This window comes from Meleagris gallopavo, chromosome 4 (genome assembly GCF_000146605.3).
Source record: "Meleagris gallopavo isolate NT-WF06-2002-E0010 breed Aviagen turkey brand Nicholas breeding stock chromosome 4, Turkey_5.1, whole genome shotgun sequence".
NCBI classification, from domain to species: domain Eukaryota; kingdom Metazoa; phylum Chordata; class Aves; order Galliformes; family Phasianidae; genus Meleagris; species Meleagris gallopavo.
In genome coordinates this window covers 27,970,405-27,998,384 of record NC_015014.2, presented here as the reverse complement: position 1 = coordinate 27,998,384, position 27,980 = coordinate 27,970,405, and the positions used below count along the sequence as shown (strand labels likewise).

Genomic DNA, 27,980 nt, shown 5'->3' with positions numbered 1-27,980 from the left:
TTGGTTGGTAAAGAGTAAGCTGTTTAACTAGTCTATGATCATCTGGTTCCTCCACCTGTCCCGTGCCAGCCTTGTCCATAACAGGTTTGTCCCCACTGAGGTGCAGAGCCAGACAACTACAGAAAATTACCACTCTTAAGGCTTCACCCAGCACAGCTCTGGAGCCTTATCTGGAACTGTTACACTTCTAACATGGCTTGCTGCTTATCAGCTACAGGGAGAGGTTTCACAATGCAAAGTAAATGCTTGCAAGCTCCACAGGAAAAAAAGCAAAAGCTATGATTTCTTGCCTTGATGCATAAAAAGCTTTTGCAACATGAGTAAACAGAGAAGAATGTCAGTCACAGCTCATTAATAAACCAATTCACACTTCCTAGCTGGAACTCAGCCTCTTAAAATTAGCAAAATCTAGTTGAAATCTAAAATGTTTCCAGATGCAGGCAGTTCCTCCTTTGCTTAAAATCTCAGATTTCTTTGGTAACCCAGGATAGAACAGTCTTGTTCTTCTCAACAAGAAGTTTTACCTGCTTGCTAGGGCCCCAAGCCACTAACCTAGTTTAGACATTCAGCAACCCCATGCTCAACTGCATACGCTTCCAAAATGTGCTATTACACTAACACAACAGTCCTATCAATGGTATGTTATAAATCCAGGCAATCTGTGAACTGTGAGAGCATTTACTTGCAGCCTGAGAACTGCACAACTCAGGAACAGGCGCCACACATCAAGACAGTTCTGTTTCCACTAACACCACACAGGTCCTTTACTTTCTCGTGGCAAGTCTCAAGAACCCTATTTGCAGCCTCACTTTCATTCTCCTGCCACATAAAAACATAACACACCCCATATCACATCTAATCTACGGCTCTGTTTATGGAACACCTTCAGGCTGGGAGCCAGGGACGTGAGATTAAAGACACCTTCCTCTCTCTCAGGTTATTTTATCACAGGCGGAGCACTTAAACAGCACGCACATTTATACCACAGGATGCAGCAGCACAACCCAGAGTACTACTTTTTCCATTTTTAACTGGATTACTTTCATTTAAACATTTAGTTTTAAGTCTTACCGTGAAAACAAACAAAATGAAAGTCCCACTGTCCCCTGAATGTTGTAAGATACTCTATTATACCAAGCATCCACTCACACAAGTTTCAATGGCAGGGCTGACACTAACAGCGAGCAACTCAAGCTCAGAGGGGGTTGGCACTGCAGCACCTAACACGACCACGAGGCAGAACATGGCACTGCATTAATACAATAACTGCACTAACAGGGGCGAGCAGGGAGCTCAAAAGACACAGGGGTGGATATGCAACACAGCCTGGGATTCGTGGCAGAGCTCCTAAGCTTGCCCTGGACCTTCAGAGGTTTATGAAGCAGCAGCACTGCTTTGCGCACAGCCTCTGGTTAAAAACTAGCACTTATACCCCTACTCTCAGAGCAGGAATCATCACCTTCAGATCAACAATTAGGCATTTATCTGAAAAAATATACAGGTGGTAGATTGAGCCTCAAACCTCATTCTGGAAGGGAGCATGAAACACTCAAGCCTCTCATTCTATTTCAGATATGGACACCAAAACTACAACTCTCTCACAGCTGCAAGATTAATACAAAGAGATGAATGAAGACTACTGCCACCGAACAAGAAACTGATTCTATCTTGCTGGAAAACTCCTTTGAAAGGCGTAGAGGTAGGGAATCCAAACCCTTAGCCGAAGGAAGAACTCAGTTTCTGTATCATCACCATCACCTAATATCATGATCACCTTCCTCTCATGAAGCTTTGCCTTTCGTTCCTGCTGGGCACTGTTTAGGTACAGTAATCACTTTATGAAAGGAATTACAATTTGATTGTACCACAGCAGCCACCTTTGAGATGGCCATGGAGAACTACAGTCGTTTGTTAAGTTCTGCCTGTTCAGTCATGCTACCAGATAAACTAGTACATACTCTAAGCAGCAAACACAATGGGGGTGGAGGAAGAGGGAGAAAAAGGCAACAGTAAGACAGCTGTTAGTTTCCTCAAGCGTACACTTAAACTCCTGCACTTTCGAGATTTCTCCTTAATGCTTTCCAGACTTGTCGGTAGTTCAGCCATCCCCTTCTTAAAGGGAGCCCTACCTTTACCTCAGCTGATTCGAGATCATTACAAACTCAGCAACGTATTCAAAATTACTGGAGCTTCATAAAAAAACAAAAGCACAAAACCAAACTCACCTCATAACCTCCTATTTCCCTGAAGTCTGCTAAGGTCTACCTTCAAAAAAAGCCTTTCTTTCCTCTGCCTTTGTTTTATAACCTAACATCAGAAACAGCTGGCCTCTGCAGCCCAGCCAGGGCACTCTGGGAAGGCAAAACCCTACACCTGTGGAAAGCAGCACCCACCCTAATAGGAATTAGTGCCAGTCCCACCCACCCTGCTCAGCTGTGTGTACCCTCTGCAAGCATAACAGAGCAGGCCCTCAGGTGAACACATCACTACCAAGTGTAGTACTGCACCACCACATCAAAGCCTGAGTGGTGTCATTTGGATGATTTTGATTTCTACCTACAAACTGGAATACTATGCCTTTAAAAAATTCTGTCTCATAAGCATGCCAATTTACCTTTAAAAAGTGGATATGACAGAACCTGCTTTTGCATTCCTACTGGTTAATTGGATATAACTGGGTGGGGAAGAAGGGAACCCTTCCCACTGGTTTGGTTGCTTTCTTTGTAATGCAGTAATTTAAATTTTCTATGATAACACAGAACCCAACCATCCCCTGATTAATAACAAACTCCCATTTCTACAGTCCAGGCTGTTTCTGTAGCTCCACAGCAGGCTGTCTGCGATTTCTGTCTTGGGCATAGAAGCATAATTAGGCTAATTATGAGAGAGAAAAGATAACAGATACAGAAGTTCTTTTCCCTAATCAGCTCTAGGTCAAAGCTCTACCTGTAGCTAACAAGAAAATAATCTATTAATGAACCCACAACAGGAACCAGCATAGCCACAGCAGTGGAAATGTGGAAAGCCATAATTTGCAGCAAATGTAGTTTTGCTTTTTAGAGAGTGGGGGAAGAAACCCTTGCACAGATTGAAATGATGACTGACAGGTGTGCTGATAGCAGCCTGCAGTGCAGGTGGGACATAGGGTTTTGTTAGCTCCTTTAATTCTGTCCACTTTAGCTGTCAAAATTATACACACATTGGGGGTGCATATTTGATATGCACACTGCTGCAGGGAAGGTTTGGGAAGAAAGTAACATCAAATGTACTTTTTCCCTGCAAAGGAATACACTACTCCTGAGAACTGTGGTATTAATACACCCTAAGGAACAAACTATTAATCCGTGCACCCAGGTTTTCTGCACAGCAGGACTGCACAGAAATACTTACCAGTTTTAGGCTCTACATTTTACAGCAGAATCAACAGCTGTGTGTTAAGCAAGAAGGTCCCCCGTGCAAAGTACAGGAAAGGGCTTGATGCTTCAGAGAGAAATCCATGTAAAACAGCTCCATTCATGGTGAGCTGCCCTGCCTTCCACTTTGCTCTGATGAAGGCAGCATCTTTACTACACAGCATGGCCAGAGGAAGCAACAGTTTCCTTGCCCTTTCTTAGCAGTTAGAGCACTCATTCAGGATGTGGGAATTAGACATAGCTCCCTGTCTACTTGTTGGGACCCAGATCCATTTGTTCTGCTTCACAGGGGCTGAATTTCCACAGAAACAGGAGGCCTGAAACTCTAACACAGGTCAAACATACCAGTGTGCTAAAAGACAGCTTAGAAAGCTCAAGGGCAGCTGGGAGAGCAGCCTATGGTTCAGGTGAAAAGAATATGCCATGCCACTTCAGCCTGAAAAGCATATTCTGAGAATTCCAATAGCAGGACAAGAGTGTCTGGGGAATTAAGTATGAAAAACTAGCATTCAACAGTCTACACATCTAGATGGTCACAACTGGGTTGAACTGTGGGTGTGCTGCACCTTCCTGCAGCCCAGTGCTCCAAACAGGGGGCAGGGAGAGACAGCAGTTCTTGTCTACCATAATCAGACTCGCTGGAATGGTGCCCAAATGCACTGCTTCTCTATAACTGAGAAATAAATAAACCAAAGGCCTATCTGCTCCTTTTGGAAACCAAATGAGCAATATCCAAGGCTATGCTCACTGTCCTGTTACTTACTAAAGTTTCTCAACAAAAATTAGGCTCGAACTCTGAATGCCTGCTATTTTTAGTTGCCCATTTCCTCCCACTTTGTTGATTTGCTCACACATGTGAGAGCACACAGTTTTGAGTGTTTTACTTTCCATCTTCCCTGGGATAGCATTCCATATTTTATGGCTGAGCAGCAACCCAGGATCGTAGCCTAAGAAATGCTGATACTATAAAGGTTCTTCAGTTACTGCCATCGTTTTTAAAGACTTCATTTCCAAATGTAATGGGGAATGGCTATCCAAAGCAAAGTCCTATCTTATATTAAGAAAAGTCTGACAACCTCACGTCAAAGACAGAGGTCATAGCTGTTTTGTTCATGATCACATTTAAGAGATCAAGATCAAATAATGAAAGCATTCAATGCAATGAAAGTATAAAATTCAACTGTGGGGAGACGGAGAACTAGCTTACACTCTAAACAGGATAAACCAGCTCACACAGGTTTACATGAAACACCCTAAATAACAATGCCAATACTATGTGGCAAAGCACTGAACCAACAGAGCATGAGATCAAATTGCTGCTGGATAATCAACAAGCCCCTGAGACTGACAGTAGTTATCTTCAGAGAGCTGGTAGTCCCCTACAATTCCTTAAGGTGTCTCACACCCTTATGCCATAATTTTCTTTATAAAAACTTGCACTGTTGAAAGGATGGTTGAGGGGAGGGACAAGAACGACAGAAAATGTGATCTCTTTTTAAACTGCATTTTTTTTTGGCTATGGCTTTCTCACTACTCTCCATGTATACAAGCTAGTGCAAAGCACTACTCTCCTGCCAACTCCCTTCCTTTTGACTGATGTCTCCACTTCTCACATCATCTTCCAGATGCCCATCCCATGCAGTCAGCCAGCTGAAATGGCTTTAGCTGCTGTACATGTGAGAGTACACACATCACCCTGAAATTACTGTTGCTACACACAGAATGCGAATACAGTTGCAGTGCATAGGCTTTCTGGTCTAACTAGATCTGGCAATTCTATCTCAAAATGTTTCTATTCTTTTATTTCTGTAATGCAACAACAATTCAATCACAGTTCTGATCTCAAATGATTCTCAAAATGACATAGTAAAAGTCCATTTTTATTTATCCTAGCAATTACAGATCACAGCTTCCTGCTTCTTAGCTTTTGGGGTAGTTTGAAAGATACCAAAAACTTGGGCTCTATCAGAGCTAAGGTTCTGTTGTTATGTGAAAGCAGGAAAGAAAAAAAAAGGAAAGTAACTGTTAACCTTAAAAATCTGAACATGAAAGTTCAGTGTTCTTTTTCAAGCAATGCATGTTATTTCCTGCCTTTTTATTTGCGATTGAATTTATTCTTGTGCTGATAATGTAGGAGTCAGAAGGCAATCTGCATGCTTTCAACTATGCTGACCACACAAAGCAGATTTTAATCTAAACAATAAGCATATTCAAGCCAGAAATAGATATGTTAGTCTCCCAGTAAAGGAAGCCTTCAGGATATTCTCAGAGCAAGATTTTACAGGACTGGTTCCACGGACAATGAAAATAGCTCTTTTATTGATCACAACAAAAACACCAAACCAACCAAAAAAACCTAGCAACTACAACCATAATAGGTGTAGAAGTCCTAACATATACATAGGCCACCAGTTACTGGGGCTTTTTTAAACTGGCTACAAGCTATATGCACAGTTAAGCATATACCCAAAATGTGTCTCTGCATTACTCCTTGCCATTACTGCATTTCCCCTGGCCTGTTTCCTGAAGAACAGACCGCAATAATCTTTGGCCTTCTTTGCAATTTCTAATCCTCTCTGATGCTGGCATGCTCTGACCTCTCTTCCTCTGTCTTCCCACATTTCTTCAGAGAATGCCCAGCAAGGTCACAGAAAAGATGATCACAGGAGGTCAGATGAGGATGTGAGAGAAGGTGAGATCAGGAAAAAAAAAAAAAAAGGACCAGAAAAGACAAAAGAAAGTCAGAGATGGTCAGAAAACATGGGGAAAAGTATTGTGGGTCAGAGAGGAGAAGGTCAGAGCAGAGGAGGTCAGCACTATTAGTTAGAATTTTATTTGCATAATTCAGTTAAGTATTTTTCGGTGCTGTTAATTATTACAGAAAAAGCAATAAAATTTAAAGTAGTGTTATCAGGCAGTCACTTGCATTGCAATGGGGAGAAAGGTGAAAAGCATTTAGCATTTTTGAAATGTCTTCAAAGTAGGTCACTTCCAAACATCAACTCATTTGTAGCTCCTATAATTCATAAACCCCAACAAAGCATTTAAGACATATGCAATTTTAAGATTTCAGTTTTTGATACCATTAGCTTAAGATTTTGATGAGCCACTGTGCAGGTAACAGATTTAGAAGCTGAGCTTTACTGTTGCAGGAAAAGCAATGAACACAGCTGTTCAACATGCTCAAGAAAAGATTATTTCCCGTGACAGGTCAGAATGGAGGATTTTCTTGCTGTTGTTTAATACCTGCAACAGCTGAAAAAACAGCTGCTTAGTTTGAAAGTTTCAAAATTCCCCAATGGAGAAGTAACATTTGTTTTTGAGTTCAAGACGAAAAAGTTGCAAAGCCCTCAACCAACTTGTCCAGGATCTCTCAAATACAGATAATCCCACTACTCGTCTACCAAAACACAGCAGTTCTTTTGTGAAAATAGCAGAGGAGGCATGTTGTAACAGCCCCATCAAATAATCTAGGCTGTTCTAAGTATATTCAACACACAGCAGTGAAGCCTTGGAATACTTCCACAGCATCAGAGAAGTATTACGTTGCCAGCAGTGCAGAGCCTCTCTTACTTCTTCTGCCCTTTGCCAGTAGCAGACAAGGCCAACCTTGAATTGGTAAAGCAACAGCCTGCCCTGTTGCCAGCACAGCTTCATCCATTTAGGATACCCTCTGCCTTGTAAAAGATGGATTCGGTTTTTTTTTAATCTGAATCCTGGCCTCTAATACACAAGTTTCCTCCTTCCTTAATTAACTGAATGAATTGAAACAAGGCTGAATTCCCAAATGACTCCATTCACATACTTTCTCCAGGAGTTGCTTCATCACCACATCCAACCATGGGCACCTCTTCTGAACCACATCCTCTTCTGATGTGTTCAGTGAACCCAAAGGATTACAGCAATAGAATTAAATTAGCCACCTCACTGTCTGCTTTCCCTCCTCTACCTGTTTTTTCCAATTTCTTTTGGATTAAGATTTGAGAAAGCAAATACTGGGTCTGATTCAGCACTTGCGCTGATAATGAGATAAGAAACACCACCACTGTCTTGCTATATTTTATCAGGAACAACTCCTTGTAGAGGCAGCATTCACATATGGCACTGTAGTGTCAAACAGGCTTGAGAGCCATAATTCACTGGCTTCCCTTCATCTAGGTCAGGATATCCCAAACTATGGTAAGCATGTCATTCATGATGTAAAAAGGCAGTTGAAAGTGATGGGTACTAAAACCAGAGCCATTTACAGTTGTTTCTCTGGAGGAAACAGGGACAGTAGCTACTGCCCAGGCAAACTGAATCCTTCTTTCTGTGACTGCTAGCTGCCCCAGACCCATCACCTCACCTCTTTCTATGAAAAAGTCAATACTGATGATGGAAATTAGTAACATTCAAGTATTTACTTGCCTGCACTAGGATTCTTTGTGCTTTGTCCCCTAGGCTTGGGTTTTCACAGAACAAGGGTGGTTTGTGATACAAGAAGGGATTTCACTGTTCCCAGCAACCCAGCACAAGACACAGCACCATAGACCCTACTGTGCCACATAACACTGGGTCCCAACAGTCCCTGCCTTTGCCTTCCCAAGAGTAGTCTTATTGAAGTAATCACCAAGTCACTGAGTCAGTGATGATGTGAATGTTATGACCATGCAGCTGTGCTCAAGTCATCCAACTACCTTGTAGAGTTAAACAGGAAGCTGATCTGGATGAAACTGTCATTTCTCCTTATCTTACTCCCTTGTTCTCATCTTACCCCCTTTTCTCTTCCCTCACCTCCTATAAAACTCCTAGAGATCCAAATGGCACATTTCCACTCAGGATACTCAAACATTTGTCACAAACTGATAAGAAAGCAAACCTCAGAACATTCAACCAAGAGCTCTGTAATCAGGGGAAAAAAAGGGTAGTGACAGTTAACTCCTATCCCCAGCACACATCCATAGGAAACAGCACGCTTCCAGGAAGGCAGAGCTGACACACCACCACCACTTCCTCTTCCCTGTCCCCATTCTAGTGCATGCAGTGAGAAGGAGAAACTCTGTGGTTGCAGAAGATCAAGAGAGCAAGTCAAGGAAGAGCAAGGAAAGGGAAGGAAGAGGACTGTCAGAGAAGGCAGCTGCTTAGCTACCCCTGCTGAGGGCAGACAAAAGTGCACGGTGGTGGGGTGGCTGCCTCTGCCCTTCTGCATGGGTCTTGGCCAAGCTCAAGCAGCACATGGGGAAGCTGCAGCCGTTTCTCATTGATCAACACCAAGCTCTTTATGTAGGTGTTTAGCCAAGAGTCACTCAAAGGTCACTAAAAGACTCAGTCTGCAATAAAACTTGAAAGTCCTCATGATGCAAGTTCATCTCTTGTCATAACCACTTAATCACATGTAGAAATCAACATCTGTAATAAGTCTTGGGGAATTGAGTTTCACAAAGCATGGCTGCACTTTAAATTTAGACTCTGCAGTGCAAGAGACAATTTCCCAACTATTTCAAGATTAAAAAAAATAAGCTTAAACTTGTTTGCTGTGGACAACATTTTCATTTTGACTTAATCTTTATGTTTGAGGGGATGGGGAGAAGCATATTTTAAGATTTGAACTCATTTTCATTTGTCAGCATCACTGAACCATGTTTTCCAGAAGACTTTCAAATGTAATCACCTTAATGAAAAAAACTTTGTTCTAACTCATTGCAAGAAATTGGACCAGTTCACTATATAAAGGGCAAGAAAATCAAAACTATGAGAAAACTATGGTAAATGCACAACCAAATGTGAAATTCCTGCAAATGTGGAAGTACTCCTTCCGTTCTTCCTGACATTTCCAACTACTGCTTTTCTTCTTGGGTCAGTGCCTGCATTGTACAGATCTTTTCTTGAACAGACACTGTAACTAGGAAAATAACACAAGATAACTCAAGAGCTGGACGGTCTAAAAAGTGAATCAAATGTTCTCATGCTCATCTTCCTTTCAGATTTGGCTGGTGCCTAGAAAAACTGGGAGAGTTGGGGCAACCACTACATAACCCCTTTCTGGGCATCACCACAGGCTGTACATATTCTCAGAATGAGAAACAAGCTGCTGTAGGCCAAGTGTGTGTCACAGAGTTTTGCTGAGTGATACAGAAAAGCTGGTGGGCACTCAGAATAAACAATGGAAAGAGGAGTCTCTTTCATTTGCTCCCCTCCACAAGTATAAAATTAGAGTAGTAATGCACAAAGTAGAAAAAAAAAGATACCTCAGAAAATCTGTCTTTACAGCTTTGGAACAGTACTTTCTCCCTCATTTTCATTCACTTCAACTCCACAGCATGTACGGTTTCCTCTTGCCCTGCAGATGCACTGCAGCTCCAACACTCCCACCAACAAATCAGCACCCCGCAGAAATTAATATAAGTCCCCCGTTGTCTGAACTGTCACCATCCTCAGCATCTGAAACATGAGGTCAGCAAAGAGAAAACTGACTACAGTCTCTATTGCTGCCTGATTCCATGTGGCAGATCAATTTTTCCTCTGTTCCTTGGCTTTTCATTCTCAATTGCATGAGTCTGCTATCTTCTTGTCTCAACAAAGAAGCAGAATTCCTCAGAGGGTAAGCTGTATTGAGTACAAAATGCATATGGGATGCAGAACTCCATCTCTGCAGAGATCACTTGTGGATGAATCACACCATGCTGCTAACTCCCTCTCAGTCCTCTCCAAGATCATCTGGAATGGGTCTAACTAGAATTAACAACTTTAAAAGAGAGAAAGGAGGGGGGAAAAAAAGGAAAAATGGCCGAGTGTTTGCCAACAAACAAACCATAAAAGTGTTGCTGAACTTCTCATTTCTCTGATCCTCAGATGGCTCTCTTTTTCAGATGGAAAGGGGAACTGTAAAAAGAAAGCCTTTTCTTATCCTCTTTCCAAACTAGCATCAAAGATTTTCAGATGAAGATCCAGGGTTTAAGGTTGTCACAAGGGGATTTTTTTGAAGGCTGAATGCTTATACAAAGTCTCAGCTTCGTGTTCATGTCCTATCACTATTTGTGACTCCACTAGAAAAGGAATCACTTGTTCATTACTGTTTAAAACAAAGCAGAGATTTCACTCCTGCACTGCAGTCCCAGTTCTGACACTGTCTATAAACAGACCATTTCCCCTGTCTGTAATATTGCTGAAGAGATGTCCCTCACTAACTGTCCATGCCACACCTTGCTTGTTTACCACTTTCTCAAATCTACTGACTTGAAACATGTGGTTATCCCTCCATCAGACATTTCTATCAGAATGTCCTTGACTCTCTTATTCAATCAGACAAATGAATCTTTGCAAGCCTGATCTGAAAGGTGAAAACCTCATGAGGCATTTGCTACGGTTATACACTGTACATCCACAATCTTTGGGGAAATTCACTCCAATGCCATGTGTTACTTGTAAAATCTCTTCTAGAACTGCTGTTTAATTTAATGTAGCTTAATAGCGCACTGTCAAAAGAAAACGTAGCATCTTCTAGTCTCCTGACAGGAGAGAGAGAGTATGGAATAAAACCATGGAAATGCTTTCCTATTCCTCCCTTTCAAGGGTTTCATGGAATGAAATGCCTCTTGAAACCCAATCCAGCCACACCAGGATTTACCGTAGTAACTAGATCACAAATTCCAGTGAGAGCAGATATGTCTGAACATGTTTGGAAAATGAAAAAGCAAGAGATCCTTCAATTGATTATCACAGCTGTTTTTTGCTGATAATGCCATAATCCCCTTAATATCGTTGCAATCAAGTTTAACTTGGCTCTACATCTTTAAATGTAAATATTTTGTGGCTGCCGGCATTAAACATGTTAACACTTAAGCATACGGTTGAAACACCACATTTTTACTGAAATGAACATCATCACATCGAATTAAAAACCAAATACCAGAATTCCTTATTAATGGAAAGCTACTAACAAATATGGTTTGTTATTGCGGCTGTACGAACAACTCAACTTAAATGGCTATGGTCCCACCACACAAACACTTTTAGTCACCCTGCTGAAGAAGTGCCTCTAGCATATGCTTTCATCAACATGACAGGATTGGAAGTAAGCAGAAAGACCGGCCTCTATAGGTCTGTATTACATGCACAAGTTTCTCCAGGTAACAAAGAATTTTAACCTCTTACCCATGGCACCAGGTGTAAGGTGACAGTCCTCCATCAACTGCTTTAAGTATTTTGCATTAATGTAGGGTAGGTCAGTAATCTCCAAATGCCAGTTCAAACAGTTTGCAAAAACAATCAAGGAACATTAGCTTAACTCACAGAAGGGAGTAATTCTTCACAGTTTGGCTGCACATTAGAGAAATACATCTTGGCTGGCCTCATTCATGGAAGCTCTAGGATTCAGCTGCCAGGACACAAACGGCAGTTTTTTGTCCAGGGAAAAGTCCTTCCTCAAGGTGAGTTGTGCTTTTATATACTTCTCTCTCCTTTGTGAATACAAGGCTTAATTTTCTGGGCCTTAGTAACATCTGGTGCTTAGACAAGCGAGACATTAATACACAGCAGTGTAGATTTAATGTCCCACTCTATCCTATGTTTTTAATATTTAAGGTATGCTAAATCTATCAATTAAACTTTAGTCCTGCTTAAACAACTGTTTTGTGTTACAGCCGCTGCTGCTCCAAATAATATACCATTTCATCAGACAATAACGCCATGCCATTATATGACACAGCCTGAGAGGTCAGGATAAGCCTCAGAGAAATTCATCTCCCCCACATGTAAGGTACTGTCCCTGGTTAACCCACCAAGGTTCAGGGCTCCACAAGTTCTCTCAACAGCACAGCAGGAACAGCATTTAGTTCTTCTCCCAGTTTTTATCTGCATTTTCTACTTAACAGTATTATCTCTTTGAGGTGCTACATATATGTAAAGTACCAACTATAATTAGCTCTGATCATAATTACCAGTTCTACTAGATATAGAAAATGGTTACGGTTACAAAATAAGCTTTTTTTGTTACTCATATTCTGAAAAAGAGCATATTTTAAATCAAGAAAAACAGCTTCCTATTTTTGTAAGGAGTTCTCTGAGTTCTCTGTCTTTTGATTGGTCAGAAGACTTCAGTACAATGCTGTTTCAGAATGAAACCTTTAAAAATGAGGGTTTTTTTTAATAGGAAAAGTTACAATCGAAAATTTACATCCAAGATTCAGAGAGTAAAAACTGATCATCATGGAAGAAGACTGAAAATGAGTCAGCTACTTCTATCCACTATGTAACTAATCATCAGAAATAGTTTTTGCTGAACTTATTTTGAATAAATCTATATTTAGAAAGGGTCCAGGCTTTTAAGTCAAAAGAAAAAAATGCTGAAGTTTTAAGAACTGTTGCACATACATTCATTAACTGCTGCATTTAGCTTGGTCTCTTTCTGGTAAAGAGCACTTTACCCCTCCCCCCTCCCTTTGCTTTTTTCCCTTCTCTCAAAAAATAACTTTTGTTTTCACATGAGATCACAAGACCATTCAGTGAAAAATATCACATGCAGTGCAACTTGCATACATTACACTTTCAGGCCTTGAGCTTATTGGTATGATTCAAATTAGCTATACTACGTATATAATAAAGAGCTTGCATGTCACAGAAACATCATTACGGTATTTTCAAGAATTGTGTCACTTCTTCCAAGAAGCATGAATTGAAAATAGACTTGTAAGGTTCATTTGCATTTCAGTTAGTGGTCCCACAAGCCATTCCAGCTCAAGAAAGACAGCTAAGCACATTGAGAGAGCTGCTTTTATAAAGCAGAATATCAGAATCAGAAAATAACAACTGTATGTAATTTGCAGTTCTGATGAACTGTTCTGTTCCACAGAAACATGAAGCTCAAATTATTTTCAGCATTAGCACAACAGATGCTATTTCCTTTTCCCCATTTGGGTCCCTCCATTCTGCTCTTCTCCTGCTTTCACTATCAGCTATTACTTTTTCATGTGCACTTTACAATGAACCTTACTTAGCTACTCTGCTCAACTCCTTTTCTCTTGCAAGATTTCTCTTTCACACACTCTCAGCTACAGAAACTTGCTTTGACTGGATTCCAGAATTCCTCATCTGAATGCTTAGAAGCTTTGCTCTGCCAACCTATGGGATTAGAGGGACATCTGTTAATAATAAGGCTTCCTTGGTGTTAAAAGTTTTCAAGCAACTAATGCCCACAACATTACCGTAACATAAACACACACTGTCCCCGTTTTTAAAGACAGAGAGAAAGAGAGAGGTTTATGTGATTTAGCTGAGACATAAAACCATCCAACTAAAATGCCAGGAATTCCTAAATTCTTGATTCCCAAATTATCACATAAAAGGTGTATGTAATCCAGTTAAAGCAACACAGTAATGAGAGGCAAAAAGCAAGTTTCATTGAACAGTCCCTGCCAGTGGAACTCTGTCTTAACCAGATTGTGCCTTCCCTCTCACCTCAGCTCTCCAGGGAATGCAGGCTGCCAACACCGCTCTATTAGACATGATTTCTCACCATATAGCAGGACTTCTAAATAGCAAACACTAACAGGATATTTTCACTTTGACTTTTAAACCAGCTTTGCCCCCAGGCCTCCTATGATTTAAAGTTAAAAAGTTCAGAACTCCCAGGTGGTCACACATTACATTTTGAAATTGTTTTTTTTGTGCTCCAGACACACCACACATAGGCCATTGAGGACTTAAAGACCTGCTTATGAATTGTGCCTAGTCTCCCATACAATTCAGAAGACCAAGATGCCACTTTACACCTTGAAAACTTTCCCACCATTTATGCTCTTTTCACTCTTAGGATAATTACACCATCAAACAACCCAGGCAGATGAGCCTGACCAGCAAAAACCACATCTTCATCAAGTCCTTCAGAAACTGTGTCAGCATAGCTAATCTCACTGCGAACAAAGCTGAATGTGCCCTACAGTTTCCTTGGCATTGGTAGGAATTGCTCTCAATACTGGAGAAGTGTCCAGGTCTGTTTGGTAAAAATGTAACCTCTTGGAGATGAAATTTTCCTGTTCATTTTACAGATACCATAAAGACTATGTGGTCTGTTCAAGCCCAAAAGATACACTAAGGAAAAGTGGTACCTGAAGTTAATTCTTCAGATTCCAACCCAGGCTTCTGATAATGGATAGGTGTCTACTCTTCAACATATTTAATTTTGAAATAGAAAACGCTTACTAAAAATACACATAAAACTGCAGATGATATAATAGCAGTTGATAGCAGACAGATAGACAGATACACAGGGTAGATAAACCAGCTTCATAACATTCTGATGCCTGATATATGCATCAATAAAAGAGTACAAAGTTGATAAAGTATAGACATTTCGGTAACTGCACTTACTCTCTTCACTCTGAAAGAGAAGCTGAAGAGACCATTCAGTGATCTATCAGCACACAAACCTAGGATCTTCAGGTCTGAACATATTCTCATTTCTGGAAAAAAAAACAACTCATATTTTCCAGGCAAGCATTAATGCGTATATAGAAGCAAACAACAGGAAGGAATAAAATGGAATGAGCAAATTTGCATTTGTGTTGTGATACCTGAGCAATGCAAGTACATGCTCTTGCAAAGACAATAAATAAAAAAGTTACTATTAAATGTGGTGACATCTGTAAATAATCTACAAGTCTTATGAGGATGTTCTAGGGGAAAAAGCTAACAAGCAGCACACAAGACATACCCTTTCTGCACAAAGTAGTGCAAGCCTTTCTGGCTTCTACATTTTCCCTTACAAAAGATAATCCATTTTTGACCCTTACAGCAGCCAAAATCATCATCAAAAACCTTACTTCTGACTAAGCATAATAAATCACTGGTTAGATTGGTTGAATTACAATGAATTAAATCAATTATGACTACGACATGCAACACTACCTGAGCTCACCCTGAAGCTCCAGAACATTTAAAAGCTTTTGTCACAAGAATTAGTAATAAATTAATAAGCCAACAAAGAAAGTAAATAATCACAAAGTGGTAATCCACTGCAAAGATCTCGGCTTTTTTTTTTTGTCTGCCCTCCAGATGCAATCTGTAGATTTTAGAAGAAAGACTGCATACATCCAGCATACAACTGCACAGAAAAGCAGGCCGTGAGGAATCAAAGACTGCATGTGGACAAGTCATTCAACCTTTGCTAAGCACCCAGGTCATCCCTGCACAACCCAAAAGACTGTTAGAAAGTGAATTCAACAATAATTACAATTGTTGCCTTCTACTGTTTTCTCACACTCAGGGAACCAAAGATTGAAGTCCTACTTCTAGGCACTTCAGAGATGCAATTCCAACTTCTACGCTGGAGGTAAATGTTCTTCTTCCTTGGCAAATACATCCTATTAATCTCTCCCCACACATGAAATCAGCATTAAGTACTGCTGCAATATTTAGGAAAAATTGTTTTAAAGCATTTCATTTCAGTCACTCCTCTTTCATGATTTATTCTCTACCTACCTGCACTTGCCTGCGCCTTCTAGAATGAGCTTTCCCCTTCTGTTCTCCTCCAGCTAATGTTCCACCTCTTTGTTCTCTAAATCCCTGACCTCTCATCCTCAGGGCGTGAACCAAGGTTATCAAGTCTGGTAAGAAATCACCTCAAATTTTATGGGAAAGGCAGAAAAACAACTCTTCCCTCTACTAACCCAAAGCTGTTTTTGCCTTGTCATTTAATTAAAATTGGAAATAAAATCCATTAAAAAGTTCAATCTCAGCCAAAGGAAATGGAAGCACAAATTAGTGCTTGGGTCAGTTTAGGAGCACTTCATGCCACAACCCTCAAGTGTTAATACAAATAGCAACCACAGATAAGCTGTGGCTAGGCACTGTCCTCACATAATGTCTGTACACAGATCTCCCAGACGCACTTCAGAATTACTTTCTATTCTTCTGTGGATTTTCAGAAGATGTCTGTTGTTACTACAAATATGAAAATAACATCTCAACAGTGACAAAAGCATATTGTTTTCACACAACCCTATTATTTTCCCTCTTTAAAAAGTAACATGCATTATTTCTCTTTAAATAAAACTCCAGCCCTGTTCTTCACTGGGTGGACTAAACATGGGCTCCAGGTCAGTAAAAGATACCTAATGATTTACACATGTAAAAAAAAAAAACCTTCAGAGCAGTGTTTAAAAAGTAAAAAGTAATTCTGCTTTCTCTCCAAAAGGGAAAGAAAAAAACATTGGAGATGCAAAGTAACTCTTGGAAGAATTATATACATTATATACTCTTATTCGCAGACATTCTTTCCACGCCTGTTTCAGAACATTTCATTTCTGAATCCTACATCAGTGACATTTGGTACGTTTTAGCAGTGAGGTTACACCTAACTGTATGTCCTTCTATTCCACTTGGGAAAAATCTGCAGAAAACATATGAAAGCAGACGTTGAAAGTGGTCTGAGGACAAGACAGTCATCTGTTTATACACTCCTTATGAAATAAGCATTTTAATGTTTTCCAATTTATGATAGTACTGGACATTTCTGGCCATTTAAATTGTTCATTTGCCCAACCACTCTCTACTGTTAGTTTCTTGCACAAAGTCTAATCTGTCCTACAGATTTATTTCTGCTTAATTCCTCATCACATGCCATTAGTACAGCTATAAATTGAAAAACACCACTAAAATTATTTATGGTAAAAAATGTACTAACTTCTGATCTATCACTGATAGTTCAGCATGGATAAGTTTGTAATCAACACCTGCTATTCACATGTACAAATTTTCATTTGATGTCTCAAAAATCAGAAGAAAACAGCAATGAGCAACAGATAGGGAAAGTAATTTGATTTTACACAGTGCTCTGCATTGTCGAGCTGTCCCTAAGCACTTGGCAGGACAAGTCCTAGACATACCACCATATAGCTACACACAGCAGCTGTTTTGCACTCTAGAAGAACTTACCTGTGACCAGAATAATTTCACAGTGAAAGGCAGAACATAAACCAAGACAGGGCAACCTTTACTCAATTAAGAAAAAATAAAGGAAAAGAAAAAAGGCCGTTATATCTGTAGGTACGGTGCTGTATGCTTGGAATTCTGAAGTGTAACACAAAGTATAATTAATTGGTACTTCAAAGGTAACTGTAAAAAAGGAGAAGTTCTTAGTATCTGAGGTTTATGCTGCATTTCTCATACATCTAAACCCGGTATATTTAACAGTGCCATAGGCCAGATAGAACACTGCAGTAAAAAAAAATACAGCAGATATTTTTACCACAAAAAAACAAAGCTCAGTTCTACACAATTTATTAATCTTGTCCCACTGCACGAGGAACACGAGGAACTATCATAAGCCTTCAGGCATACACAATTCTAAAAATGGAAGCTTTCCATAAGGAAAGTCCTTCCTGTGTGATGAAACACATAACTTATCAAAAACAGGATGCAGCACACAGAGCACATGTGCATCCTTGCTTCAATTGTTATAGCATTCATTAGCCCTTCCTAGCTGAATTACTCAGTACAGTTGTATTTGTTTTTGTAAAAGCAAATCTACTCAGCCCATAACTCTGTGAAGCAAGCAGAGACAACTGGGCACAAAAATGAATACAACTGAGGAAACTAAGCACAGCTGCATTTTAAAGAACATGGTAAACCGCTAAGCCTATTACATAAAGATTATTGTCTGCTTGAAAAGGATTACAGACAGGGTGGCCAGACAAGCCCGAGATATCATTTAACACAGTCTTCTACGCACCCAATGACTGGATTATTCCAAAATCTGGAGAGCAAAGTTGAAGCCAACTTATCTCCTATCTCATTTGACATTACATGTCATGAGCGGATCAGAACAATCCTGGAGGTCTACGATTCAGAAACAAACATGCAAGCAAGTCCTCCTCTTCCCTTTGCTCCACCCTTCACAAAGACAGACATAGAAAGGAAACATTAACTTCATAATGTCAGCATTTATTTACATGATCAAAGGTTTACATAGTTTGAAAAGTTGTCTCAACGGGAACCCAACCATTAGTGCCTCTCTTCAAAAATGAGATGACTTAAGATTTGAAGATGTGGCTTCAGAACACTTCAATGATCACGTGGAAAAAAGTACCAGGAATCAACTAAAACAAAAAATACACATCAAGAATGACATTAATTCTATACAACCAGCCTGAAACAAACACTTAAAAAAAACAACATTCTGTTCCTCCAATAATCTCCTCTCTCATAACAATACTTCTGGGCAAGCTCTATCCCTAGTCTACGTAAAGTTTGTCCTCAAAATGTTATCTGTTCACTTTAGCAGTTTGCCTGAAATAATTTTGAAACAACTCTTAACATATTGACATGACCATCCTTGGAAAAAAATCAAAGATTACGTTCAGCTGTTTGTCAACGACCTGAGATGCAAAACTCCAGTAAATAAAAGCTATTTATTGGCAAGCCATATAAGGGCAGATTGAATGCAACTTGCTTTCCCATGACACAGACTACACAGATGTTACTTTGCAAACAATTTGGAACTTGACTCACGGCTAAGTTTCTCTTAGTGCTTCCTTCCATCTCAAAAAGTGCATGTCTTGTCTGTAGCTCCTGCCAGGAGAAAAATCTCTCTCTCTTTTTTTTTTAATAGTTAACAAAAATGAAAATCTAGAATTTGCTTTTATTTCTCGACTAAAAACACGTTCCATTAACATGAAAACCAGCCAAAAGTAAAAAGAATTTTGTCTTTAAAAATTACACTTGAGAAGCGTGGTTGCATCACTTTTAAGAAAAGAGGTTGTTTATCCGATTAGTTAGCTACTGTGAAGGGCAACAAAAACGTAAGGCAAAGCAACCTTTCTCCTTTAGAAAGAATAAATGTCATGCATCTATCTTCCATGATCAGAGAGATGAAAAAATATTTAGTCTTCTCATCTATGTGAACTATACTTTCATTCACCCTTAAAAGCAATCTCCCACAAACAACTCAGAAATTGCTGCCCATGTTCTATTTAACAGAGGACAAGCATCACAGTCTGACAAAACGATATTCGTCATGCTTATGTGGACAAAAACACCTTTTTCAATAGGGGGGTTTTTAAGTTAATTTTTAAAGCAAATCATTAGAGTAATTATATGGTATTTGGGGAAAAGAATATACCTTCTGGGCAAACAGAATCTCCATTCGCAGGCACTGGTGCCTAAAACAACAACAAAAAAACACTGTCAGTGTTTTGTTTGACAGATAACACACAAAGCTATTTTACTGCTGAAGCCAAGAGGTAACAATAAATGACAAAACAGGCAAAATAATGAGTGACAGACTAATGCCATCTCTAGTATATATCTATTCTACTACATTGTCTTAGAAGATAACAGGATTTTCCATTTACATGCTACAGAATAAAAATGCCTTTCCAATGACGTTATTATACATTTGTACATTTCATTATGAGGTACATATAAGAGGATATGTGTATATGCACACACATACACAGTTCGTATTACAGGTAGGCAAACATTTTAAAATAAATACGTAATCATACTCTTACAACTACATTTTGACAGAGGAGTCAGTTCTGTGCAGAGGGACAAATTGTTTTAAAATATAGGTCTGTCACTCCAGGTTCATTTCAAAGCTGGATACACTCTTCAATCACAGTATTACACAGCATGTCTTATCCTACTACTTAAGGGATGACATTAAAGCTGGTTTTAACACCAGCTGGAAGCACCTTGCTCACAATGAGGATGCAAGCCACTCTTACGGTAACAATTCTCTGTCCATCATCCCTCAGCTCCTCACAAACGGGCAAGTCTGACTGATGTGGAAGAAACAGCATCTCAGAATAAGGAATACTGCAACATTCACTCCCCCCCATACACAATTAGAGTACAAAACAAAAGGAGGACATTGGCAACTGACATGGTACAAGCCTGTTCCAAAAAGACCTACCCAAACACACAACCCCAGGACTACTGACTTGGCTGAACCATGCAGCAAAGAGCACCTCAGAGCTTTAAGTTTGAAGCCTCAGGAGAACAAAGCTGCAACATATCATCTGCATTGCTAGGTGGAACTTCCTGCCTTTGTAGCAGCATGCGAAGACATCAGTGAAAGCCTTGCAGCATTCTGCAGGCAGGCTGACCCGCAGGCAGTGCAGGTGGGCTGAGCACAGGGCAGCACTCAAACTGAGTTCACAGGCCTGACTGTCTCCAAGCAGGAGCAGGGCTTGCTCTGCTCAACAGCAAGTCAAAGTCTCTGAGGAGGAAAGGGAAAAAGCAGCATTCTTTCTCCTGCTTTACTCGGGGTTAATATGTGCACAGAGAGGTTACATGACAGGTCTGAAAGGATGTGCTGACCTTATCAACAGACCACTACCTTTTTTTTTTCCACAAGGCAGGGAGAACCAGTGGTCACCATCTAGAAGCAGATGCTTGCCACTTCTGCAGCAATTGCTCAGAAAGTTTAAGACAAGTACTTGGCACCTTCCCACCAAGAACAGGTCAAAAATTTATTACACTGAATCAAGAACCTCTTCGCTACAGAATATCCCTTTAATCGGAGACATTGCTTCAGATGACCCTGCTTAAAGCAAGGGGCTTGGATTAGATGATCCCAAGCAGTCCCTTTTAGCCCAACCACTCTGTGTCATTTTGTTTAGGATATCACCTCTCCACGCTCAACTCTCTGGGTCACAACCTGGCACTAAACTGAAAATTCTGCTTCTCTGAAGTCCCAAATGGAAAAGACTGCTCAGAGAGAAAAGAACTACAAGACAGGTGGTTGATAGGCTTTCCTGGTTAGATCTAAATTACTCCAAACATATTAGTAAATACACATATCCAAACACCATTGGAGGTTTTTCTAAATTAAGGAAAAGTCAAATGTAAGACATTTTTCTGCATTTTAATCAAAAGATACCTCATCCAGCAGAGTGATCTTAGTTCATTTTCTCTCCAGCATTATAAGGGAGGAATTATGTGATAAGTCTGAGAAACTGCACTACCAACTATATATAGATTGCCTTGGAGATTTTCCAGCTTCAAAAGTCCTCAGTGGCTCCTTTTCAAAGCAAGTGAGCAAGCAGTTCTCAGGATTAATGTTAAACAAAGGTTTGGCTGTCCCGGTCAGTTTTACAGATGGCAACACTTAAAAGCCTGAAATAAACAGTACATCTTAGACCTAACACGTTCAGCTACAAAGCTCTGTTCCTCCTGGGTTTAGTTTTCAACATGTACTAACACTGAAGCTGAGAAAGATGAAACAATTTTCAGATGTTAAGAAACAGCAGAAATTTTAATCACCTGGAGTGTTACTACCCAAGTGGGCTTGTAGTTGCAGGGGGACAGTATAATTCTGGCTGGTTCAAACATTCTGTACGTGGTCCCACATGCACATATCATCTTCCGATCTCTTCGGAATTGACTGGACATGGCAACTTCAGCAGCTGCAGTTATTCCTAATTTGCCATCAGTACAAATGACAGCTCCCTATCTGTAAACTAGCTAAGCAGAACAAAAATTCCCTAAATTCAAACCATTCTAGTCCCATATCTGTAAAATAATGGAAGGTCAAATATCAGCAAAACAAATCCTATCGATTTGAATGAGATGATCTTGGGAATTATCCCAGCAAAAATACATGATATTCTCATTACAGCATGATTTGGTAAGCACTTCTTAAGGATTTGTTTTGTATCTTAGCTACAGTTCTGCTTACAAAAAAAAAAACAAAAAAACCCACCTGTTTTACAATAATATTGAGTGTTGAAATTTCTTTTTTTGCTTAACATTCAAAACATCTGACTTAAGGCAAATATCCCATTCAGAAACTCCATAGTGCAGAAGCAGAAGTGTAGGGAAAAAACTCTCAGTGCAAAAATAAGCTCAGAAATTTTGCAAAAGCCAAAATAAGTTTCTTACTGTACTTGCAGATAAAATCTCTACCTCCGCTTTTGCTCTTCTGCTATTGCCCAGAAGTTAGTAAATGAACATAAATTAGAAGGAAAATGTATCTGCTTTCAGTTGAAACAAACAAACAAACAAAAAAACACAATCAGAAAAAACAAGCAAACAAACAAAAAACCCCAAACCCCAAGCCAGACACAGGCGGCTTTCATTTAAAACTACCACAGCCATTAAAATTCTGCAGCCAACACTCACGTACTTTCACTTTTGTGTGAAAGACATGAGTGCCTGACAACCAAAGTGGGCAGTACAGTGTACCAGACAAAAGGATATCTGCTTAAAATGTGCAAGTCAGCTTCCCTGCTTGCATTCTGAGCTTGACTGTACACCATTCTTACTTAAAGAGCGTTTGTGCTTTTCTTAGTTACTGCAGACTGGAAATTGCATGCGGTAACAACAGCATTCAAAATAGAACTGCTTCTATTTTCCCCATCTGAAAAAAAGCAGTAAGAGATGGTAGCCTACAAAGCCAATTAAAATGCTTAGAATGAACTCTAACTGAACGATGAAGTTTGTGATAACTTCAAGAAAACAATATCACTTAAAGAAAATGCCAGACACAGAAGGGCTGGAAATGATAACATTTGATAAAAAGGCAAGTGTGCAAAACAAGGAAGATGTTAGAATTTGATACAGAGATTTGTTTTATAAATGGGACTTAATATTGCCTCCCTTCCCATTAAAAAAAAAAAACAACAACAAAAAAGCAAAATGCAAAACAAAACCAAAAGAGACAAAACAGGAAAAATAATTATTTGGTGATTAATTAACTAGTGAATATTGCTGTTTTAGACAGATAATTATTTAGTCCCTCAATTCAAAAGTACAAGTAGCACAGAACTTGAAAGAAAAGGTCTGACACCATTCAAACCAAGAGTACATTTGAACTTGAAATCTGAGTTGCATTTCAATGCCCTCAAAATATGATTTGTAAATTTCAAAATATAAAAAAGGCAAATACTTTCTGACAGCTGTGACTGACATATCTTAAATGTCTGAAGTCCAAAATCAATTTTTCTTTAATTTAAAACTCAAAGTCCCATTAATCAACATGGACCCAAACACACATACAAGTGCAAGTACGTAAAGGTATTTTCAAGGAAATGGTGAAAGCATGTGACATGAACAAGTTTTGATACTTCTTTGTGACTTAAGCTGACTTTTCTGCACCTGATCATCTTGTTTAAGATAAAAAGGCACTGAGGACAACATTCTAGCAGAAATTGTGTTGGAATGTTACCAGCACAGACAGTGGACATAATGTCCTTTGACATCTGAACTTCCACCACTGCTGTGACTACTTGGGCAAAATACTGACTGTGCACAGCCCGAGTCAGTTAGCTACCCAAGCAGTTATGCATATAAGCAAAACACTTGCCACAAGCACTGACACATTCATAGTGTATGTAAAATAATAATGATTTTTTTAAAAGCAATACTTGGAGGTATTTTTCTCCGTTTAATTTCTGAAACTTTGTTTAAATTCCAGCATCCAAAACAGCATATTTTAAAGTAGAAGAAATTCTCCTCCGCTAGCATTTGCACATGAAAAGTATCAGACCTGCAGGACATTTTCCTCGCCTGAACAGGAAACCTGCATGTTTTAATTTTATGTTAATTTGCAAAATATGACAGGCATTCTTCACAAAACATTCAGAAAAGCACTCCCTTCTTTTACAGCAACGCACTCAATTATGCAAGTAGACAAACAAAGGATCCCTTTAGCGATTAGGGACTACAGTCAGCTAGTCAATGAGCTCTAACACTGGGTGGTAACTCCTGGCAACAGGGGAGACAGAGAAGACAGTGGGCTAGATACAAATAGCAGTCCATCTTGCTATCCAGGATCAAAAGGAAAAACCAACACATCAGAACAGTAATGAACCTGCCAGAAAAATGCAACTGAAGCACTGCAATAGAAGCTTTCTGTTATGATGCTTACACTTACCCCACAACATTTGTGTTTCTTCTTTCAATTAATACCTTAATTTTTTTATTTAATTAGGGACCACATCAGTTTAGGTATTTTATCTCAGTTTTGGAGCACCGAGTGTTTTTTTTTTTTTTCTATTTATTACTTTTTAAAAAGGGTGAAATAAAGTAAGAACTGTCCTCACCGACTGCACAATTGATCGGGCCTCCTCCTCACTGCAACAAAAAGGGCTGCCACTCACCAGAACATTTGTGCTGAAAAATAAAGATTAAAAAGTGTTTTATCAATCAATGGAAAAGAAACAACGCACAATTAGTACCTATGGAAAAAAAAAACAAAACATCTTCACATACATACAGAGCTCAGAAATGTATTGCTCATGAAATGAGGAAGCCAAAAATGCAAAGTAACAAGTAACACTGGAAGGGAATGAGAGTTTCTCTGGGTTTGGGTTTTTTTAGGCTATAAATTCTACACTAATATAAGCAGTACTCACACTTCTGGCAGCTCACTTGGGTACAGTTCAGAGGACTGCAGTTAATAAACTAAATCCCCTTGAAAAGTCAACAGAGAAACTGGCATTTCTACAGGGAGCTGAACACCACCTAGATGGCTAGCAGTGATGGCATGAATCACCCCTTGTCTCTTGTGCTTTAAAGGATGGCCAAATTCTACAGCAAGCCACTCGTATATTACAGTAAACTGCCTGCAGCATACAGCAAGGAGAATTAAAACAAAAAGCAGGTCAAAACTCTGCTTTTACATAAAGCAGCAGATATCAGTACTTCCATAATGCAGACACAACTTCGGGGCCAACTATTTTTCAGACAAGTTTCTCTGCAGACTATGAATATGTATCTGTTCATAGCAGAAATGAGTTTGGTCATGAGTTTTTAGGGTCTTAACAAATGGCATTAATTCTCAAAGCAAGACTGAGTTTTTAGTTATTTTTAAACTACATCAACAAGAAGTTCAAAGTGGCCCTGAAACAATCAGGACTCAAAGTCTGACTATTTCCTGTAATATTCTTGTAGTCCTATAGCAGAACTACCAACACGTGTTAAGTGCTCAGCCACTCAAGAGTCACATTTTGCCAACAAAGTACAAGAGGACACAGCCTCCCCCACAGCCTTTGCCCTCTGGTTTAGTTAAAGGTAATCCACAGCCCTTGAAAATCACCAGTCCAATAGCTCTCCACTATTCTAGGCCACTGGTGCCAGAAATGCCAACACAAGCCAGCTTGGAAAGCTTAATGTAGTTCAGTTTAATTTAGATGAGGTCAAAGGGGGGTAATGAGCCATGATGTGGCAGTTCAGAGAACAACTAGATAAAATTATGGAATCTGAAGCTGCAAAAGAACATCACAACTATACAGCACCGAAAGACAGAACAAACACTGGCAAGATCTGCATGGGATTGCGTGAATCTCCCAAAATGATATCAAACCCTCCAGAGTCATTATTAGTAAGTTTAAATCATCTATGTCACTTTGACATAACAAAAAAATTTCTAGAATCACTTACAGCCAGTTAATCATTATCGTACAAGGTGCAACTAGTCAATGATAGTCAATTATCAATCAAAACCACAGGTACTTTTGCCACCTCAAAATAAAATTCAAGCATTTGAGGCACAGCTGCCACATGCAGAATACCAACAGCCCTAGCACAATGCAAAGAAAAAAAGAAAAAAAGATGTGGCTGGGTACTTACCATTTAACAGTACCTCCTTCCGTTTTTTTATGAAGCAAAGCTTTCCAGTATTCATGGGTAGATTTAATAATTTCAACAGCAAAATCCTAGTTTACATCAAGGAAAAATGTTATGATTTAAAAGGTTATTAAACAGAAAAAAAAAAGACATAGAACTAGTTTATTAAGACACACTGGCTCATGTATTATTTTAAGGGACCTCCTTTGAGGCCTCATTAAATTTCTGGGAAATATAACAGCATTTTTTATGAAAAAACTGAGCTTCGCTATCTGTCAAACACACTGGCAACATATTCAGGACTTTTCCTCAGTCTGCAGCCAGAAAACAGGAAAGCTGCATGAAAAAACAAAGTCAGCACTAGATGTTAAACAGACACCTACAGCTGCAGAAAATCATACCAGGTCCTAAATGGGACAAAGTGTGTGAGATATGACTCTTCTGTTATGTGTGCACATCAGGGTCAGAGTTAAGGTTTACTCTCCAGTGGCAAAATGTGCATTTACTTCATTAATTGCCCAACCGTACGCTTAAGCATTTGCGACACACAACGTAACTTTGTCGGCTGCTTAACAATTTTTGTTTGTTTAAAAACCAAAGTAATATGAGGAGGGGAAGGGGGAATTAAAAAGTCTTAAACTTTTTTTTAAAAGCCCTCAGTGTTCAGATGATGATATCTAGACCGAGTAACAAAAATCTGCCAACAGAACACACACTTCCTAACAAGGAGTGACTTGGCAAAATGCCACTGGAACACTGTGAACTTCACCAGAGCTGCTGGAGCGCAGCCATGGCTGCCTCACCACATCCTGGGTCTCTAGAAATGCTAGAGAATTATTCAAGTGCTCCAAACCAGCTATGTCAGGGCATTTAGAGCCTCGAGCCTGAACTCTGATGGCCTGACAGGGATATACCCCCATTAAACTGTCGCTACAGTAGAATTACAGAGCAGGAAAATTTGAAAGAGTAGCTCCTGGGAGAACAAGTGAGAGATCACGTTATCCATCCTTACAACTCTACATTTGATTGATTTAAAAGACAGCTTTAGTGTAGAGGGGGGTCGGAGCATCTCTTTAAACAGACAGAATGCACAAAGCTATCTGTGCTGGTTAAAAGGCATTTTACAACTTTGATAGCACACTGCAGGCTGAACTCGCTGTCACATGAACATCATTCATTAGAAACCTATGATTCTTTGCAAAAAAAAAGTCTGCAGAGCGTACAGTACATTGAAAAGCATTTTTACTCAGATCACATGTGATTTCCTCTGGAAAAATCTAGGCATTTTATTCAGCAAGGTCTGCTCCCAGGCCCATTCTCCTTTCAAACTCTGGCCATTTTTTCCTATAGGATGTCTAAACAATCTTTCATTTTTTTCTAAAAAAGGTCAAAATATTTTTTAGCCTTGAAGCCAAAAACAGCTCAAATGTTCATAGACAGAATTATCCAGAAAAACCTATACCTTGAGCAAATATCAAATATGAGAAAATCCGCAATCTATTGCCTACCTTGAACTACACAGCCTTGAAAAATGTCAGGAAAATTTATCAATCAAGACTGAAAAAATATCTGAAAAGACAATCTGTTCATTTCTCTGACAAACAGAATGAAAAAGCTGTGACAAGCAATACAAACCTACACACGTATGTGTAAGTCATATCAGGGCTGGGACTGAATGCTTTCTACAGACTTCCTCTCATATCAAATGAATTTTCTCTGAATAAAGTGAAAGATAGTAAACATTACTTATTCCTATTTGAATACCTTCATTTAAAAATTCTTTTTGTTACTGCTCCTCTCTCTTTCCAATTCCAACAATTCTAGAATGTAACAAAGAGGTCACAGAAAAATCCAACTTTAACTTTGGATTATCTTCACCTTGTCTTTAAATTCTCCATTAAAAGCGAACTGATTTTCCAGTTTACCATCAGGGACTTTATAACACCGGAACCAGTCAATCGTAGCTTCAAGGTAACCTGGTTTGTGCTTCCTGACATCATCAATATCTGCAGGTTAAAA

General features: G+C 39.4%; 2 protein-coding genes across 2 annotated transcripts in view; both read right to left on the bottom strand.

The window, feature by feature from the left end:
* Positions 1-11,550, bottom strand: part of LOC100544649 (inorganic pyrophosphatase 2, mitochondrial-like) — a 39,227-nt gene extending 27,677 nt beyond the window's left edge. Inside the window, exon 1 of the mRNA XM_010709790.2 lies at positions 11,547-11,550. Within this exon, the coding sequence (XP_010708092.2) occupies positions 11,547-11,550 (4 nt within the window). The remainder of the gene's footprint in view (positions 1-11,546) is intronic.
* A 6,761-nt stretch (positions 11,551-18,311) lies between these two features.
* On the bottom strand, positions 18,312-27,974 carry LOC104909253 (inorganic pyrophosphatase 2, mitochondrial; the record flags this gene model as incomplete). The annotated part of the gene is made up of 5 exons (XM_010709878.1): positions 18,312-18,487; positions 19,510-19,549; positions 24,437-24,506; positions 25,965-26,050; positions 27,840-27,974. Coding segments are annotated over 5 exons (366 nt in total), but the record flags the coding sequence as incomplete, so codon positions are not given.
* Positions 27,975-27,980: the final 6 nt, after the last annotated feature.